Genomic DNA, 22,500 nt, shown 5'->3' with positions numbered 1-22,500 from the left:
CACACTGTAAACTGGAGATACTGGGGTGAGATTATAACACACACACACACACACACTGTAAACTGGAGATACTAAGGTGAGATTATAACACACACACACACACACACACTGTAAACTGGAGATACTGAGGTGAGATTATAACACACACACACTGTAAACTGGATATACTGAGGTGAGATTATAACACACACACACACACTGTAAACTGGAGATACTGGAGTGAGATTATAACACACACACACACACACACACACACACTGTACACTGGAGATACTGAGGTGAGATTATAACACACACACACACACACTGTAAACTGGAGATACTGAGGTGAGATTATAACACACACACACACACACACACACTGTAAACTGGAGATACTGAGGTGAGATTATAACACACACACACTGTAAACTGGATATACTGAGGTGAGATTATAACACACACACACACACACTGTAAACTGGAGATACTGAGGTGAGATTATAACACACACACACACACACACACTGTAAACTGGAGATACTGAGGTGAGATTATAACACACACACACACACACTGTAAACTGGAGATACTGGGGTTAGATTATAACACACACACACAAACTGTACACTGGAGATACTGAGGTGAGATTATAACACACACACACACACTCACACTAAACTGGAGATACTAAAGTGAGATTATAACACACACACACACACACTGTACACTGGACATACTGTGGTGAGATTATAACACACACACACACACACACTGTAAACTGGAGATACTGGGGTGAGATTATAACACACGCACACACACACACACACACACTGTAAACTGGAGATACTGGGGTGAGATTATAACACACACACACACTGTAAACTGGAGATACTGGAGTGAGATTATAACACACACACACACACACACACACTGTAAACTGGAGATACTGAGGTGAGATAACACACACACACACACACACTGTAAACTGGAGATACTGGAGTGAGATTATAACACACACACACACACACACACACACTGTAAACTGGAGATACTGGAGTGAGATTATAACACGCGCACACACACACACACACACACACTGTAAACTGGAGATACTGAGGTGAGATTATAACACACACACACACACACACACTGTAAACTGGAGATACTGGAGTGAGATTATAACACACACACACACACACACACTGTACACTGGAGATACTGAGCTGAGATTATAACACACACACACACACTGTAAACTGGAGATACTGGGGTGAGATTATAACACACACACACACTGTAAACTGGAGATACTGGGGTGAGATTATAACACACACACACTGTACTCTTGAGATACTGAGGTGAGATTATGACACACACACACACACACTGTAAACTGGAGATACTGAGGTGAGATTATAACACACACACACACACTGTACACTGAAGATACTGAGGTGAGATTATAACACACACACACACACACTGTAAACTGGAGATACTGGAGTGAGATTATAACACGCACACACACACACACACACACACTGTAAACTGGAGATACTGGGGTGAAATTATAACACACACACATACACACACACACACACACACACACTGTAAACTGGAGATACTGAGGTGAGATTATAACACACACACACACACTGTAAACTGGAGATACTGGGGTGAGATTATAACACACACACACACACACACTGGAGATACTGAGGTGAGATTATAACACACACACATACACACACTGTAAACTGGAGATACTGGGGTGAGATTATAACACACACACACACACTGTACACTGGAGATACTGAGGTGAGATTATAACACACACACACACACTGTAAACTGGAGATACTGGGGTGAGATTATAACACACACACACACTGTAAAATGGAGATACTGGGGTGAGATTATAACACACACACACTGTACACTGGAGATACTGAGGAGAGATTATAACACACACACACACTGTACACTGGAGATACTGAGGTGAGATTATGACACACACACACACACACACACACTGTAAACTGGAGATACTGAGGTGAGATTATAACACACACACACACACACACACACACACACTGTACACTGGAGATACTGAGGTGAGATTATAACACACACACACTGTACACTGGAGATACTGAGTTGAGATTATAACACACACACACACACACACACACTGTAAACTGGAGATACTAAGGTGAGATTATAACACACACACTGTAAACTGGAGATACTGGAGTGAGATTATAACACACACACACACACACACTGTACACTGGAGATACTGAGGTGAGATTATAACACACACACACACACTGTAAACTGGAGATACTGGGGTGAGATTATAACACACACACACACTGTAAACTGGAGATACTGGGGTGAGATTATAACACACACACACTGTACTCTTGAGATACTGAGGTGAGATTATGACACACACACACTGTAAACTGGAGATACTGAGGTGAGATTATAACACACACACACACACACAAACACACACTGTACACTGAAGATACTGAGGTGAGATTATAACACACACACACACACACTGTAAACTGGAGATACTGGAGTGAGATTATAACACGCACACACACACACACTCACACACAATGTAAACTGGAGATACTGGGGTGAAATTATAACACACACACACACACACATACACACACACACACACACACACACACTGTAAACTGGAGATACTGAGGTGAGATTATAACACACACACACACACACACTGTAAACTGGAGATACTGGGGTGAGATTATAACACACACACACACACACACTGGAGATACTGAGGTGAGATTATAACACACACACACACACACACTGTAAACTGGAGATACTGGGGTGAGATTATAACACACACACACACTGTACACTGGAGATACTGAGGTGAGATTATAACACACACACACACACACACTGTAAACTGGAGATACTGGGGTGAGATTATAACACACACACACACTGTAAAATGGAGATACTGGGGTGAGATTATAACACACACACACTGTACACTGGAGATACTGAGGAGAGATTATAACACACACACACACTGTACACTGGAGATACTGAGGTGAGATTATGACACACACACACACACACACACTGTAAACTGGAGATACTGAGGTGAGATTATAACACACACACACACAAACACACACACTGTACACTGGAGATACTGTGGTGAGATTATAACACACACACACACACACACTGTACACTGGAGATACTGAGGTTAGATTATAACACACACACACACACACACTGTACACTGGAGATACTGAGGTGAGATTATAACACACACACACTGTAAACTGGAGATACTGAGGTGAGATTATAACACACACACACACACACTGTACACTGGAGATACTGGGGTGAGATTATAACACACACACACACTGTACACTGGAGATACTGAGGTGAGATTATAACACACACACACACACACTGTACCCTGGAGATACTGGTGTGATATTATAACACACACACACACACTGTACACTGGAGATACTGGGGTGAGATTATAACACACACACACACACTGTACAATGGAGATACTGAGGTGAGATTATAACACACACACACTGTAAACTTGAGATACTGTGGTGAGATAACACACACACACAAACACTGTAAACTGGAGATACTGAGGTGAGATTATAACACACACACACACACTGTAAACTGGAGATACTGGGGTGAGATTATAACACACACACACACACTGTGCACTGGAGATACTGAGGTGAGATTATAACACACACACACACACAAACACACTGTAAACTGGAGATACTGGGGTGAGATTATAACACACACACACACTGTACACTGGAGATACTGAGGTGAGATTATAACACACACACACACACTGTAAACTGGAGATACTGAGGTGAGATTATAACACACACACACTGTAAACTGGAGATACTGGGGTGAGATTATAACACACACACACACACGCACTGTAAACTGGAGATACTGGGGTTAGATTACAACACACACACACACACTGTAAACTGGAGATACTGGAGTGAGATTATAACACACACACACACTAAACTGGAGATACTGAGGTGAGATTATAACACACACACACACTGTAAACTGGAGATACTGGGGTTAGATTATAACACACACACACACACACACTGTAAACTGGAGATACTGGAGTGAGATTTTAACACACACACACACTGTAAACTGGAGATACTGGGGTTAGATTATAACACACACACACACACACTAAACTGGATATACTGAGGTGAGATTATAACACACACACACACTGTACACTGGAGATACTGTGGTGAGATTATAACACACACACACACACTGTAAACTGGAGATACTGGGGTGAGATTATAACACACGCACACACACACTGTACACTGGAGATACTGAGGTGAGATTATAACACACTCACACACACTAAACTGGAGATACTGAGGTGAGATTATAACACACACGCACACACACACTGTACACTGGAGATACTGGGGTGAGATTATAACACACACACACACTGTACACTGGAGATACTGAGGTGAGATTATAACACACACACATACTGTACACTGGAGATACTGGGGTGAGATTATAACACACACACACACACACACTGTACACTGGAGATACTGGGGTGAGATTATAACACACACACACACACACACACTGTACACTGGAGATACTGAGGTGAGATTCTAACACACACACACTGTAAACTGGAGATACTGGGGTGAGAATATAACACACACACACACACACACACACTGTAAACTGGAGATACTGAGGTGAGATTATAACACACACACACACACTGTAAACTGGAGATACTAAGGTGAGATTATAACACACACACACACTGTACACTTAAGATACTGGGGTGAGATTATAACACACACACACACTGTACACTGGAGATACTGAGGTGAGATTATAACACACACACACACTCTACACTGGAGATACTGGGGTGAGATTATAACACACACACACACACACTGTACACTGGAGATACTGGGGTGAGATTATAACACACACACACACACACACACACACACTGTACACTGGAGATACTGAGGTGAGATTATAACACACACACACTGTAAACTGGAGATACTGGGGTGAGATTATAACACACACACACACACACTGTAAACTGGAGATACTGAGGTGAGATTATAACACACACACACACACACACACACACTGTAAACTGGAGATACTGGGGTGAGATTATAACACACACACACACTGTAAACTGGAGATACTTGGGTTAGATTATAACACACACACACACACTGTACACTGGAGATACTGAAAAGAGATTATAACACACACACACACACACACACTGTAAACTGGAGATACTGAGGAGAGATTATAACACACACACACACACACACACTGGAGATACTGTGGTGAGATTATAACACACACACACACACTGTAAACTGGAGATACTGGGGTGAGATTATAACACACGCACACACACACACACACACTGTACACTGGAGATACTGAGGTGAGATTATAACACACTCACACACACTGTAAACTGGAGATACTGAGGTGAGATTATAACACACACGCACACACACACTGTACACTGGAGATACTGGGGTGAGATTATAACACACACACACACTGTACACTGGAGATACTGAGGTGAGATTATAACACACACACATACTGTACACTGGAGATACTGGGGTGAGATTATAACACACACACACACACACACTGTACACTGGAGATACTGGGGTGAGATTATAACACACACACACACACTGTACACTGGAGATACTGAGGTGAGATTCTAACACACACACACTGTAAACTGGAGATACTGGGGTGAGAATATAACACACACACACACACACACACACTGTAAACTGGAGATACTGAGGTGAGATTATAACACACACACACACACTGTAAACTGGAGATACTAAGGTGAGATTATAACACACACACACACTGTACACTGGAGATACTGGGGTGAGATTATAACACACACACACACTGTACACTGGAGATACTGAGGTGAGATTATAACACACACACACACTCTACACTGGAGATACTGGGGTGAGATTATAACACACACACACACACACACTGTACACTGGAGATACTGGGGTGAGATTATAACACACACACACACACACACACTGTACACTGGAGATACTGAGGTGAGATTATAACACACACACACTGTAAACTGGAGATACTGGGGTGAGATTATAACACACACACACACTGTAAACTGGAGATACTGAGGTGAGATTATAACACACACACATACACACACACTGTAAACTGGAGATACTGGGGTGAGATTATAACACACACACACACACTGTAAACTGGAGATACTTGGGTTAGATTATAACACACACACACACTGTACACTGGAGATACTGAAAAGAGATTATAACACACACACACACACACACTGTAAACTGGAGATACTGAGGAGAGATTATAACAAACACACACACACACACACACTGTAAACTGGAGATACTGAGGTGAGATTATAACACACACACACACACACACACTTTAAATCCAATAATCTGATGTTTAATCTTTTCTTTCTCAGGTTGGATGATTGTTCTCTAACAGGTGAAAGTTGTGCAGCTCTGTCCTCAGTTCTCAGTTCAAACTCCAACAATCTGAGAGATCTGAACCTGAGTTACAATAAGCTGCAGGATTCAGGAGTGAAGCTGCTCTCTGCTGCACTGAATAATCCACACTGTACACTGGAGATACTGAGGTGAGATTATAACACACACACAAACACACACTGTACACTGGAGATACTGAGGTGAGATTATAACACACACACACACACACACACACTGTACACTGGAGATACTGAGGTGAGATTATAACACACACACACACACACACACACTGTACACTGGAGATACTGAGGTGAGATTATAACACACACACACACACACACACTGTACACTGGAGATACTGAGGTGAGATTATAACACACACACACACACACTGTACACTGGAGATACTGAGGTGAGATTATAACACACACACACACACACACACTGTACACTGGAGATACTGAGGTGAGATTATAACACACACACACACACACACACTGTACACTGGAGATACTGAGTTGAGATTATAACACACACACACTGTACACTGGAGATACTGAGGTGAGATTATAACACACACACACACACTGTAAACTGGAGATACTGTGGTGAGATTATAACACACACACACACACACACACACACACACTGTACACTGGAGATACTGTGGTGAGATAATAACACACACACACAAACTGTACACTGGAGATACTGCGGTGAGATTATGACACACACACACACACACACACACACTGTACACTGGAGATACTGAGGTGAGATTATAACACACACACACACACACTGTACACTCGAGATACTGAGGTGAGATTATAACACACACACACACACTGTAAACTGGAGATACTGGGGTGAGATTATAACACACGCACACACACACACACACACTGTACACTGGAGATACTGAGGTGAGATTATAACACACTCACACACACTAAACTGGAGATACTGAGGTGAGATTATAACACACATGCACACACACACTGTAAACTGGAGATACTGGGGTGAGATTATAACACACACACACACACACTGTACACTGGAGATACTGAGGTGAGATTATAACACACACACATACTGTACACTGGAGATACTGGGGTGAGATTATAACACACACACACACACACTGTACACTGGAGATACTGGGGTGAGATTATAACACACACACACACACACACACACACACTGTACACTGGAGATACTGAGGTGAGATTCTAACACACACACACTGTAAACTGGAGATACTGGGGTGAGATTATAACACACACACACACACACACACTGTAAACTGGAGATACTGAGGTGAGATTATAACACACACACACACACTGTAAACTGGAGATACAAAGGTGAGATTATAACACACACACACACTGTACACTGGAGATACTGGGGTGAGATTATAACACACACACACACTGTACACTGGAGATACTGAGGTGAGATTATAACACACACACACACTCTACACTGGAGATACTGGGGTGAGATTATAACACACACACACACACACACACTGTACACTGGAGATACTGGGGTGAGATTATAACACACACACACACACACTGTACACTGGAGATACTGAGGTGAGATTATAACACACACACACTGTAAACTGGAGATACTGGGGTGAGATTATAACACACACACACACACACTGTAAACTGGAGATACTGAGGTGAGATTATAACACACACACACACACATACACTGTAAACTGGAGATACTGGGGTGAGATTTTAACACACACACACACACACTGTAAACTGGAGATACTTGGGTTAGATTATAACACACACACACACTGTACACTGGAGATACTGAAGTGAGATTATAACACACACACACACACACACACTGTAAACTGGAGATACTGTGGTTAGATAACACACACACACACACACACTGTACACTGGAGATACTGGGGTGATATTATAACACACACACACACACACTGTACACTGGAGATACTGAGGTGAGATTATAACACACACACACACACACACACACTGTAAACTGGAGATACTGAGGTGAGATTATAACACACACACACACACACACTGTACACTGGAGATACTGAGGTGAGATTATAACACACACACACACACACACTGTACACTGGAGATACTGAGGTGAGATTATAACACACACACACACACACACTGTACACTGGAGATACTGAGGTGAGATTATAACACACACACACACACACACACACACTGTAAACTGGAGATACTGAGGTGAGATTATAACACACACACACTGTAAACTGGAGATACTGAGGTGAGATTATAACACACACACACACACTGTAAACTGGAGATACTGAGGTGAGATTATGACACACACACACACACACACACTGTACACTGGAGATACTGAGGTGAGATTATAACACACACACACACACACACACTGTACACTCGAGATACTGAGGTGAGATTATAACACACACACACACACACACACACTGTAAACTGGAGATACTGGGATGAGATTATAACACACACACACACACACTGTAAACTGGAGATACTGGGGTGAGATAACACACACACACACACACACTGTAAACTGGAGATACTGGGGTGAGATTATAACACACACACACTGTAAACTGGAGATACTGGGGTGAGATTATAACACACACACTGTAAACTGGAGATACTGAGGTGAGATTATAACACACACACACACACACACTGTAAACTGGAAATACTGGGGTGAGATTATAACATACACACACACACTGTACACTGGAGATACTGGGGTGAGATTATAACACACACACTGTAAACTGGAGATACTGGGGTGAGATTATAACACACACACACACTGTAAACTGGAGATACTGGGGTGAGATTATAACACACACACACACACACACTGTAAACTGGAGATACTGAGGTGAGATTATAACACACACACACACACTGTAAACTGGAGATACTGGGGTGAGATTACACACACACACACTGTAAACTGGAGATACTGAGGTGAGATTATAACACACACACACACACACACTGTAAACTGGAGATACTGGGGTGAGATTATAACACACACACACACACACTGTACACTGGAGATACTGAGGTGAGATTATAACACACACACACACACACACACTGTAAACTGGAGATACTGGGGTGAGATTATAACACACACACACTCTGTAAACTGGAGATACTGGGGTGAGATTATAACACACACACACACACTGTAAACTGGAGATACTGAGGTGAGATTATAACACACACACACACACACTGTAAACTGGAGATACTGGGGTGAGATTATAACACACACACACACACTGTAAACTGGAGATACTGAGGTGAGATTATAACACACACACACTGTAAACTGGAGATACTGGGGTGAGATTATAACACACACACACACACACACACTGTAAACTGGAGATACTGAGGTGAGATTATAACACACACACACACACACACTGTAAACTGGAGATACTGGGGTGAGATTATAACACACACACAAACACACACTGTAAACTGGAGATACTGGGGTGAGATTATAACACACACACACTGTAAACTGGAGATACTGGGGTGAGATTATAACACACACACACACTGTAAACTGGAGATACTGAGGTGAGATTATAACACACACACACACACTGTAAACTGGAGATACTGGGGTGAGATTATAACACACACACACACTGTACACTGGAGATACTGAGGTAAGATTATAACACACACACACACACACTGTACACTGGAGATACTGAGGTGAGATTATAACACACACACACACACACTGTACACTGGAGATACTGGGGTGAGATTATAACACACACACACACACTGTAAACTGGAGATACTGGGGTAAGATTATAACACACACACACACACACTGTACACTGGAGATACTGGGGTGAGATTATAACACACACACACACACACACTGTAAAGTGGAGATACTGGGGTGAGATTATAACACACACACACACACACACACACTGTAAACTGGAGATACTGGGGTGAGATTATAACACACACACACTGTACACTGGAGATACTGAGCTGAGATTATAACACACACACACACTGTACACTGGAGATACTGAGGTGAGATTATAACACACACACACACACACTGTACACTGGAGATACTGGGGTGAGATTATAAAACGCACACACACACACACACACTGTACACTGGAGATACTGAGGTGAGATTATAACACACACACACACACTGTAAACTGGAGATACTGGAGTGAGATTATAACACACACACACTGTACACTGGAGATACTGGGGTGAGATTATAACACACACACACACACACACACACACACACACACTGTACACTGGAGATACTGGGGTGAGATTATAACACACACACACACACACACACACTGTAAACTGGAGATACTGGGGTGAAATTATAACACACACACACACACTGTAAACTAGAGATACTGAGGTGAGATTATAACACACACACACACACACACTGTAAACTGGAGATACTGGGGTGAGATTATAACACACACACAGACACACACTGTAAACTGGAGATACTGAGGTGAGATTATAACACACACACACACACACACACACACACTGTAAACTGGAGATACTGGGGTGAGATTATAACACACACACAAACACTGTAAACTGGACATACTGGGGTGAGATTATAACACACACACAGACACACACTGTAAACTGGAGATACTGAGGTGAGATTATAACACACACACACACACACACACACACACACTGTAAACTGGAGATACTGGGGTGAGATTATAACACACACACAGACACACACTGTAAACTGGAGATACTGGGGTGAGATTATAACACACACACACACACTGTAAACTGGAGATACTGGGGTGAGATTATAACACACACACACACACTGTAAACTGGAGATACTGGGGTGAGATTATAACACACACACAGACACACACTGTAAACTGGAGATACTGGGGTGAGATTATAACACACACACACACACACACTGTAAACTGGAGATACTGGGGTGAGATTATAACACACACACACACACACACACTGTAAACTGGTGATACTGGGGTGAGATTATAACACACACACAGACACACACTGTAAACTGGAGATACTGAGGTGAGATTATAACACACACACACACACACTGTAAACTGGAGATACTGGGGTGAGATTATAACACACACACACACACACACACACTGTAAACTGGAGATACTGGAGTGAGATTATAACACACACACACACTGTAAACTGGAGATACTGGGGTGAGATTATAACACACACACACACTGTAAACTGGAGATACTGAGGTGAGATTATAACACACACACACACACTGTAAACTGGAGATACTGGGGTGAGATTATAACACACACACACTGTACACTGGGGATACTGAGGTGAGATTATAACACACACACACACACTGTACACTGGAGATACTGAGGTGAGATTATAACACACACACACACACACACACACTGTACACTGGAGATACTGGGGTGAGATTATAACACACACACACACACACTGTAAACTGGAGATACTGGGGTGAGATTATAACACACACACACACACACACACTGTACACTGGAGATACTGGGGTGAGATTATAACACACACACACACACACTGTAAACTGGAGATACTGGGGTGAGATTATAACACACACACACACACACACACACACACTGTAAACTGGAGATACTGGGGTGAGATTATAACACACACACACACACACTGTAGACTGGAGATACTGAGCTGAGATTATAACACACACACACACACTGTACACTGGAGATACTGAGGTGAGATTATAACACACACACACACACACTGTACACTGGAGATACTGGGGTGAGATTATAAAACGCACACACACACACACACTGTACACTGGAGATACTGAGGTGAGATTATAACACACACACACACACACACTGTAAACTGGAGATACTGGAGTGAGATTATAACACACACACACACTGTACACTGGAGATACTGGGGTGAGATTATAACACACACACACACACACACACACACTGTACACTGGAGATACTGGGGTGAGATTATAACACACACACACACACACACACACTGTAAACTGGAGATACTGGGGTGAGATTATAACACACACACACACACACACTGTAAACTAGAGATACTGAGGTGAGATTATAACACACACACACACACACACTGTAAACTGGAGATACTGGGGTGAGATTATAACACACACACAGACACACACTGTAAACTGGAGATACTGAGGTGAGATTATAACACACACACACACACACACACACTGTAAACTGGAGATACTGGGGTGAGATTATAACACACACACACACACTGTAAACTGGAGATACTGGGGTGAGATTATAACACACACACACACACACACACACACTGTAAACTGGAGATACTGGGGTGAGATTATAACACACACACAGACACACACTGTAAACTGGAGATACTGAGGTGAGATTATAACACACACACACACACTGTAAACTGGAGATACTGGGGTGAGATTATAACACACACACACACACACACTGTGAACTGGAGATACTGGGGTGAGATTATAACACACACACAGACACACACTGTAAACTGGAGATACTGGGGTGAGATTATAACACACACACACACACACACTGTAAACTGGAGATACTGGGGTGAGATTATAACACACACACACACACTGTAAACTGGTGATACTGGGGTGAGATTATAACACACACACAGACACACACTGTAAACTGGAGATACTGAGGTGAGATTATAACACACACACACACACACACTGTAAACTGGAGATACTGGGGTGAGATTATAACACACACACACACACACACTGTAAACTGGAGATACTGGGGTGAGATTATAACACACACACACACTAAACTGGAGATACTGAGGTGAGATTATAACACACACACACACACACTGTAAACTGGAGATACTGGGGTGAGATTATAACACACACACACACACACTGTAAACTGGAGATACTGGGGTGAGATTATAACACACACACACACACACACACACACTGTAAACTGGAGATACTGGGGTGAGATTATAACACACACACACACACACACACACACTGTAAACTGGAGATACTGGGGTGAGATTATAACACACACGCACACACACACACACACACACACACTGTACACTGGAGATACTGTGGTGAGATTATAACACACACACACACACACACTCTGTAAACTGGAGATACTGGGTTGAGATTATAACACACACACACACACACTGTAAACTGGAGATACTGGGCTAAGATTATAACACACACACACACTGTAAACTGGAGATACTGGGGTGAGATTATAACACACACACACACACACTGTAAACAGGAGATACTGGGGTGAGATTATAACACACACACACACTGTAAACTGGAGATACTGAGGTGAGATTATAACACACACACACACACACACTGTAAACTGGAGATACTGAGGTGAGATTATAACACACAGACTGTAAACTGGAGATACTGGGGTGAGATTATAACACACACACACACACTGTAAACTGGAGATACTGGGGTGAGATTATAACACACACACACACACTGTAAGCTGGAGATACTGAGGTGAGATTATAACACACACACACTCAAACTCAAACTCAAAAGAAGCTTTATTGGCATGACAAATAAGGACATTCGTATTGCCAAAGCAAGTTACAGGGAAATATAAAAATAACAATAAGGAAAAACAAAAATATACAGAACAGTTACATGTGCAAAAACTATTATAAAATAGAATAAAATATTAATAAAAACAGTGCAAAAATAATAACAATAAAAATTATAATATTTACATTAATGAGGTAGTAAAACAATCAGTTTGTGTGTGTGTGTGTATGGGACATGGTCACCCACTGTCCCTCACCTGGTGGCAGGTGTGAGTATAGAGTGCTGCTAGTGTGCAGCTCTCTCTGTGCTCCCCCAGTAGGTGGGGCAGTTTGTCGGGGTCTGGGAGGGAGGTGAAGTTGGGGATGATGGTGTTAAATTTAGGGAAGAATTGGGAGCGGACGTGGTGGTACTTGGTACACCGGGTTAGGAAGTGCAGCTCCGTCTCTACTGTACTGAGAGTGCAGTGCTGGCACAACCTCTCCTCCCGGGGCAGCCAGGACCGGGTGTGTCGCCCCGTCTCCACGGCCAGGTCGTGTGCGCTCAGTCTGTACCTCGTCAGGGTGTTTCTTAATTTAGGGTCGGATACTGCGCTCAGATAATCTGCAACACTGTAGTGTCTGTTTAGGGCCAAATAACATAGCATTTTACTTTGAGTTTTAGTTTCAGTTTCCCAATAATTCAGATATTTAGTTCTGAGTTTTTGTGTAATTTGGTTTATTCTAATTGGGTTTACAGATTTCTCCTGTTCCTGAGTCTTTATTGTGTTAGTGTGTGTTAGTGGTGTGTCGGCGTGTGTTATTACAGTGTCTGTGTGTGTTACTGGTGTATCGGTGTGTGTTAGTGGTGTATGGGTGTAGTGACTCAGGACCAGTTGGATGAGGGGACTGGTATGTTTGCTCAGCTCTTGGTGTTTCAGGGCTTTATAATGATAAACACACACACTGTAAAAACACACACTGTAAACTGGAGATACTGGGGTGAGATTATAACACACACACACACACACACTGTACACTCGAGATACTGAGGTGAGATTATAACACACACACACACACTGTAAACTGGAGATACTGGGGTGAGATTATAACACACGCACACACACACACACACACTGTACACTGGAGATACTGAGGTGAGATTATAACACACTCACACACACTAAACTGGAGATACTGAGGTGAGATTATAACACACACGCACACACACACTGTAAACTGGAGATACTGGGGTGAGATTATAACACACACACACACACACTGTACACTGGAGATACTGAGGTGAGATTATAACACACACACATACTGTACACTGGAGATACTGGGGTGAGATTATAACACACACACACACACTGTACACTGGAGATACTGGGGTGAGATTATAACACACACACACACACACACACACTGTACACTGGAGATACTGAGGTGAGATTCTAACACACACACACTGTAAACTGGAGATACTGGGGTGAGATTATAACACACACACACACACACACACTGTAAACTGGAGATACTGAGGTGAGATTATAACACACACACACACACACACACACACACTGTAAACTGGAGATACAAAGGTGAGATTATAACACACACACACACTGTACACTGGAGATACTGGGGTGAGATTATAACACACACACACACTGTACACTGGAGATACTGAGGTGAGATTATAACACACACACACACTCTACACTGGAGATACTGGGGTGAGATTATAACACACACACACACTGTACACTGGAGATACTGGGGTGAGATTATAACACACACACACACACACTGTACACTGGAGATACTGAGGTGAGATTATAACACACACACACTGTAAACTGGAGATACTGGGGTGAGATTATAACACACACACACACACACTGTAAACTGGAGATACTGAGGTGAGATTATAACACACACACACACACACACACACACACACTGTAAACTGGAGATACTGGGGTGAGATTATAACACACACACACACACTGTAAACTGGAGATACTTGGGTTAGATTATAACACACACACACACTGTACACTGGAGATACTGAAGTGAGATTATAACACACACACACACACACTGTAAACTGGAGATACTGTGGTTAGATAACACACACACACACACACACTGTACACTGGAGATACTGGGGTGAGATTATAACACACACACACACACTGTACACTGGAGATACTGAGGTGAGATTATAACACACACACACACACACACACACTGTAAACTGGAGATACTGAGGTGAGATTATAACACACACACACACACACACTGTACACTGGAGATACTGAGGTGAGATTATAACACACACACACACACACACACTGTACACTGGAGATACTGAGGTGAGATTATAACACACACACACACACACTGTACACTGGAGATACTGAGGTGAGATTATAACACACACACACACTGTAAACTGGAGATACTGAGGTGAGATTATAACACACACACACTGTAAACTGGAGATACTGAGGTGAGATTATAACACACACACACACACACTGTAAACTGGAGATACTGAGGTGAGATTATGACACACACACACACACACACACACACTGTACACTGGAGATACTGAGGTGAGATTATAACACACACACACACACACTGTAAACTGGAGATACTGAGGTGAGATTATGACACACACACACACACACACTGTACACTCGAGATACTGAGGTGAGATTATAACACACACACACACACACACACACACACACACACACACTGTAAACTGGAGATACTGAGGTGAGATAACACACACACACAAACACTCTGTAAACTGGAGATACTGGGGTGAGATTATAACACACACACACTGTAAACTGGAGATACTGGGGTGAGATTATAACACACACACTGTAAACTGGAGATACTGAGGTGAGATTATAACACACACACACACACTGTAAACTGGAAATACTGGGGTGAGATTATAACATACACACACACACTGTACACTGGAGATACTGGGGTGAGATTATAACACACACACACTGTAAACTGGAGATACTGGGGTGAGATTATAACACACACACACACTGTAAACTGGAGATACTGGGGTGAGATTATAACACACACACACACACACTGTAAACTGGAGATACTGAGGTGAGATTATAACACACACACACACACTGTAAACTGGAGATACTGGGGTGAGATTATAACACACACACACACTGTAAACTGGAGATACTGAGGTGAGATTATAACACACACACACACACACTGTAAACTGGAGATACTGGGGTGAGATTATAACACACACACACACACACACTGTACACTGGAGATACTGAGGTGAGATTATAACACACACACACACACACACACTGTAAACTGGAGATACTGGGGTGAGATTATAACACACACACACTCTGTAAACTGGAGATACTGGGGTGAGATTATAACACACACACACACACTGTAAACTGGAGATACTGAGGTGAGATTATAACACACACACACACACTTTAAACTGGAGATACTGGGGTGAGATTATAACACACATACACACACACTGTAAACTGGAGATACTGAGGTGAGATTATAACACACACACACTGTAAACTGGAGATACTGGGGTGAGATTATAACACACACACACACACTGTAAACTGGAGATACTGAGGTGAGATTATAACACACACACACACACACTGTAAACTGGAGATACTGGGGTGAGATTATAACACACACACACACACACTGTAAACTGGAGATACTGGGGTGAGATTATAACACACACACACTGTAAACTGGAGATACTGGGGTGAGATTATAACACACACACACACTGTAAACTGGAGATACTGAGGTGAGATTATAACACACACACACACACACTGTAAACTGGAGATACTGGGGTGAGATTATAACACACACACACACTGTACACTGGAGATACTGAGGTGAGATTATAACACACACACACACACTGTACACTGGAGATACTGAGGTGAGATTATAACACACACACACACACACTGTACACTGGAGATACTGGGGTGAGATTATAACACACACACACACACTGTAAACTGGAGATACTGGGGTGAGATTATAACACACACACAGACACACACTGTAAACTGGAGATACTGAGGTGAGATTATAACAAACACACACACACACACACTGTAAACTGGAGATACTGAGGTGAGATTATAACACACACACACACACACACACACTGTAAACTGGAGATACTGGGGTGAGATTATAACACACACACAGACACACACTGTAAACTGGAGATACTGAGGTGAGATTATAACACACACACACACACTGTAAACTGGAGATACTGGGGTGAGATTATAACACACACACACACACTGTAAACTGGAGATACTGGGGTGAGATTATAACACACACACAGACACACACTGTAAACTGGAGATACTGGGGTGAGATTATAACACACACACACACACACACTGTAAACTGGAGATACTGGGGTGAGATTATAACACACACACACTGTAAACTGGTGATACTGGGGTGAGATTATAACACACACACAGACACACACTGTAAACTGGAGATACTGAGGTGAGATTATAACACACACACACACACACTGTAAACTGGAGATACTGGGGTGAGATTATAACACACACACACACACACACACTGTAAACTGGAGATACTGGGGTGAGATTATAACACACACACACACTGTAAACTGGAGATACTGGGGTGAGATTATAACACACACACACACTGTAAACTGGAGATACTGAGGTGAGATTATAACACACACACACTGTAAACTGGAGATACTGGGGTGAGATTATAACACACACACACTACACTGGAGATACTGAGGTGAGATTATAACACACACACACACACACTGTACACTGGAGATACTGAGGTGAGATTATAACACACACACACACACACTGTACACTGGAGATACTGGGGTGAGATTATAACACACACACACACACTGTAAACTGGAGATACTGGGGTGAGATTATAACACACACACACACACACACTGTACACTGGAGATACTGGGGTGAGATTATAACACACACACACACACACACTGTAAACTGGAGATACTGGGGTGAGATTATAACACACACACACACACACTGTAAACTGGAGATACTGGGGTGAGATTATAACACACACACACACACACACTGTACACTGGAGATACTGAGCTGAGATTATAACACACACACACACTGTACACTGGAGATACTGAGGTGAGATTATAACACACACACACACACACTGTACACTGGAGATACTGGGGTGAGATTATAAAACGCACACACACACACACACTGTACACTGGAGATACTGAGGTGAGATTATAACACACACACACACACACACTGTAAACTGGAGATACTGGAGTGAGATTATAACACACACACACACTGTACACTGGAGATACTGGGGTGAGATTATAACACACACACACACACACACACACTGTACACTGGAGATACTGGGGTGAGATTATAACACACACACACACACACACATTGTAAACTGGAGATACTGGGGTGAGATTATAACACACACACACACAAACACACACTGTAAACTAGAGATACTGAGGTGAGATTATAACACACACACACACACACACTGTAAACTGGAGATACTGGGGTGAGATTATAACACACACACAGACACACACTGTAAACTGGAGATACTGAGGTGAGATTATAACACACACACACACACACACACTGTAAACTGGAGATACTGGGGTGAGATTATAACACACACACACACACTGTAAACTGGAGATACTGGGGTGAGATTATAACACACACACACACACACACACTGTAAACTGGAGATACTGGGGTGAGATTATAACACACACACAGACACACACTGTAAACTGGAGATACTGAGGTGAGATTATAACACACACACACACACTGTAAACTGGAGATACTGGGGTGAGATTATAACACACACACACACACACACTGTAAACTGGAGATACTGGGGTGAGATTATAACACACACACAGACACACACTGTAAACTGGAGATACTGGGTTGAGATTATAACACACACACACACACACTGTAAACTGGAGATACTGGGGTGAGATTATAACACACACACACACACACACACTGTAAACTGGTGATACTGGGGTGAGATTATAACACACACACAGACACACACTGTAAACTGGAGATACTGAGGTGAGATTATAACACACACACACTGTAAACTGGAGATACTGGGGTGAGATTATAACACACACACACACACACACACACACTGTAAACTGGAGATACTGGGGTGAGATTATAACACACACACACACTAAACTGGAGATACTGAGGTGAGATTATAACACACACACACACACACTGTAAACTGGAGATACTGGGGTGAGATTATAACACACACACACACACTGTAAACTGGAGATACTGGGGTGAGATTATAACACACACACACACACACACACTGTAAACTGGAGATACTGGGGTGAGATTATAACACACACACACACACACACACTGTAAACTGGAGATACTGGGGTGAGATTATAACACACATGCACACACACACACACACACACACTGTACACTGGAGATACTGTGGTGAGATTATAACACACACACACACACACACTCTGTAAACTGGAGATACTGGGTTGAGATTATAACACACACACACACACACACTGTAAACTGGAGATACTGGGCTGAGATTATAACACACACACACACACACTGTAAACTGGAGATACTGGGGTGAGATTATAACACACACACACACACACTGTAAACAGGAGATACTGGGGTGAGATTATAACACACACACACACTGTAAACTGGAGATACTGAGGTGAGATTATAACACACACGCACACACACACACACACACACACTGTACACTGGAGATACTGTGGTGAGATTATAACACACACACACACACACTCTGTAAACTGGAGATACTGGGTTGAGATTATAACACACACGCACACACACACACACACACACACTGTACACTGGAGATACTGTGGTGAGATTATAACACACACACACACACACACTCTGTAAACTGGAGATACTGGGGTGAGATTATAACACACACGCACACACACACACACACACACACTGTACACTGGAGATACTGTGGTGAGATTATAACACACACACACACACACACTCTGTAAACTGGAGATACTGGGTTGAGATTATAACACACACACACACACACTGTAAACTGGAGATACTGGGCTGAGATTATAACACACACACACACACACTGTAAACTGGAGATACTGGGGTGAGATTATAACACACACACACACACACTGTAAACTGGAGATACTGAGGTGAGATTATAACACACACACTGTAAACTGGAGATACTGGGGTGAGATTACAACACACACACACACACTGTAAACTGGAGATACTGGGGTGAGATTATAACACACACACACACACTGTAAGCTGGAGATACTGAGGTGAGATTATAACACACACACACACACTGTAAACTGGAGATACTGGGGTGAGATTATAACACACACACACACACTGTAAACTGGAGATACTGAAGTGAGATTATAACACACACACACACTGTAAACTGGAGATACTGGGGTGAGATTATAACACACACACACACACTGTACACTGGAGATACTGAGGTGAGATTATAACACACACACACACACTGTAAACTGGAGATACTGAGGTGAGATTATAACACACACACACACACACTGTAAACTGGAGATACTGGGGTGAGATTATAACACACACACACACTGTAAACTGGAGATACTGAGGTGAGATTATAACACACACACACCTTGTAAACTGGAGATACTGGGGTGAGATTATAACACACACACACACTGTAAACTGGAGATACTGAGGTGAGATTATAACACACACACACACACACTGTAAACTGGAGATACTGGGGTGACATTATAACACACACACACACACACTGTAAACTGGAGATACTGGGGTGAGATTATAACACACACACACACTGTAAACTGGAGATACTGGGGTGAGATTATAACACACACACACTGTAAACTGGAGATACTGGGGTGAGATTATAACACACACACACACACACACTGTAAACTG

General features: G+C 42.4%; 1 protein-coding gene across 1 annotated transcript in view; it reads left to right on the top strand.

Moving 5' to 3' along the window:
• The window catches only part of LOC134304389 (NACHT, LRR and PYD domains-containing protein 3-like), a 113,602-nt gene that overhangs the window by 39,352 nt on the left and 51,750 nt on the right, over positions 1 to 22,500 (top strand). Inside the window, exon 13 of the mRNA XM_062989995.1 lies at positions 6,626 to 6,795. Coding sequence (XP_062846065.1) covers positions 6,626 to 6,795 — 170 coding nt within the window. The remainder of the gene's footprint in view (positions 1 to 6,625; positions 6,796 to 22,500) is intronic.

This window comes from Trichomycterus rosablanca (assembly GCF_030014385.1).
Source record: "Trichomycterus rosablanca isolate fTriRos1 chromosome 3 unlocalized genomic scaffold, fTriRos1.hap1 SUPER_3_unloc_1, whole genome shotgun sequence".
In the NCBI taxonomy this organism is placed as follows: domain Eukaryota; kingdom Metazoa; phylum Chordata; class Actinopteri; order Siluriformes; family Trichomycteridae; genus Trichomycterus; species Trichomycterus rosablanca.
Note: the sequence above shows the minus strand (reverse complement) of the source record. Positions and strands in the feature narration are given on the sequence as shown.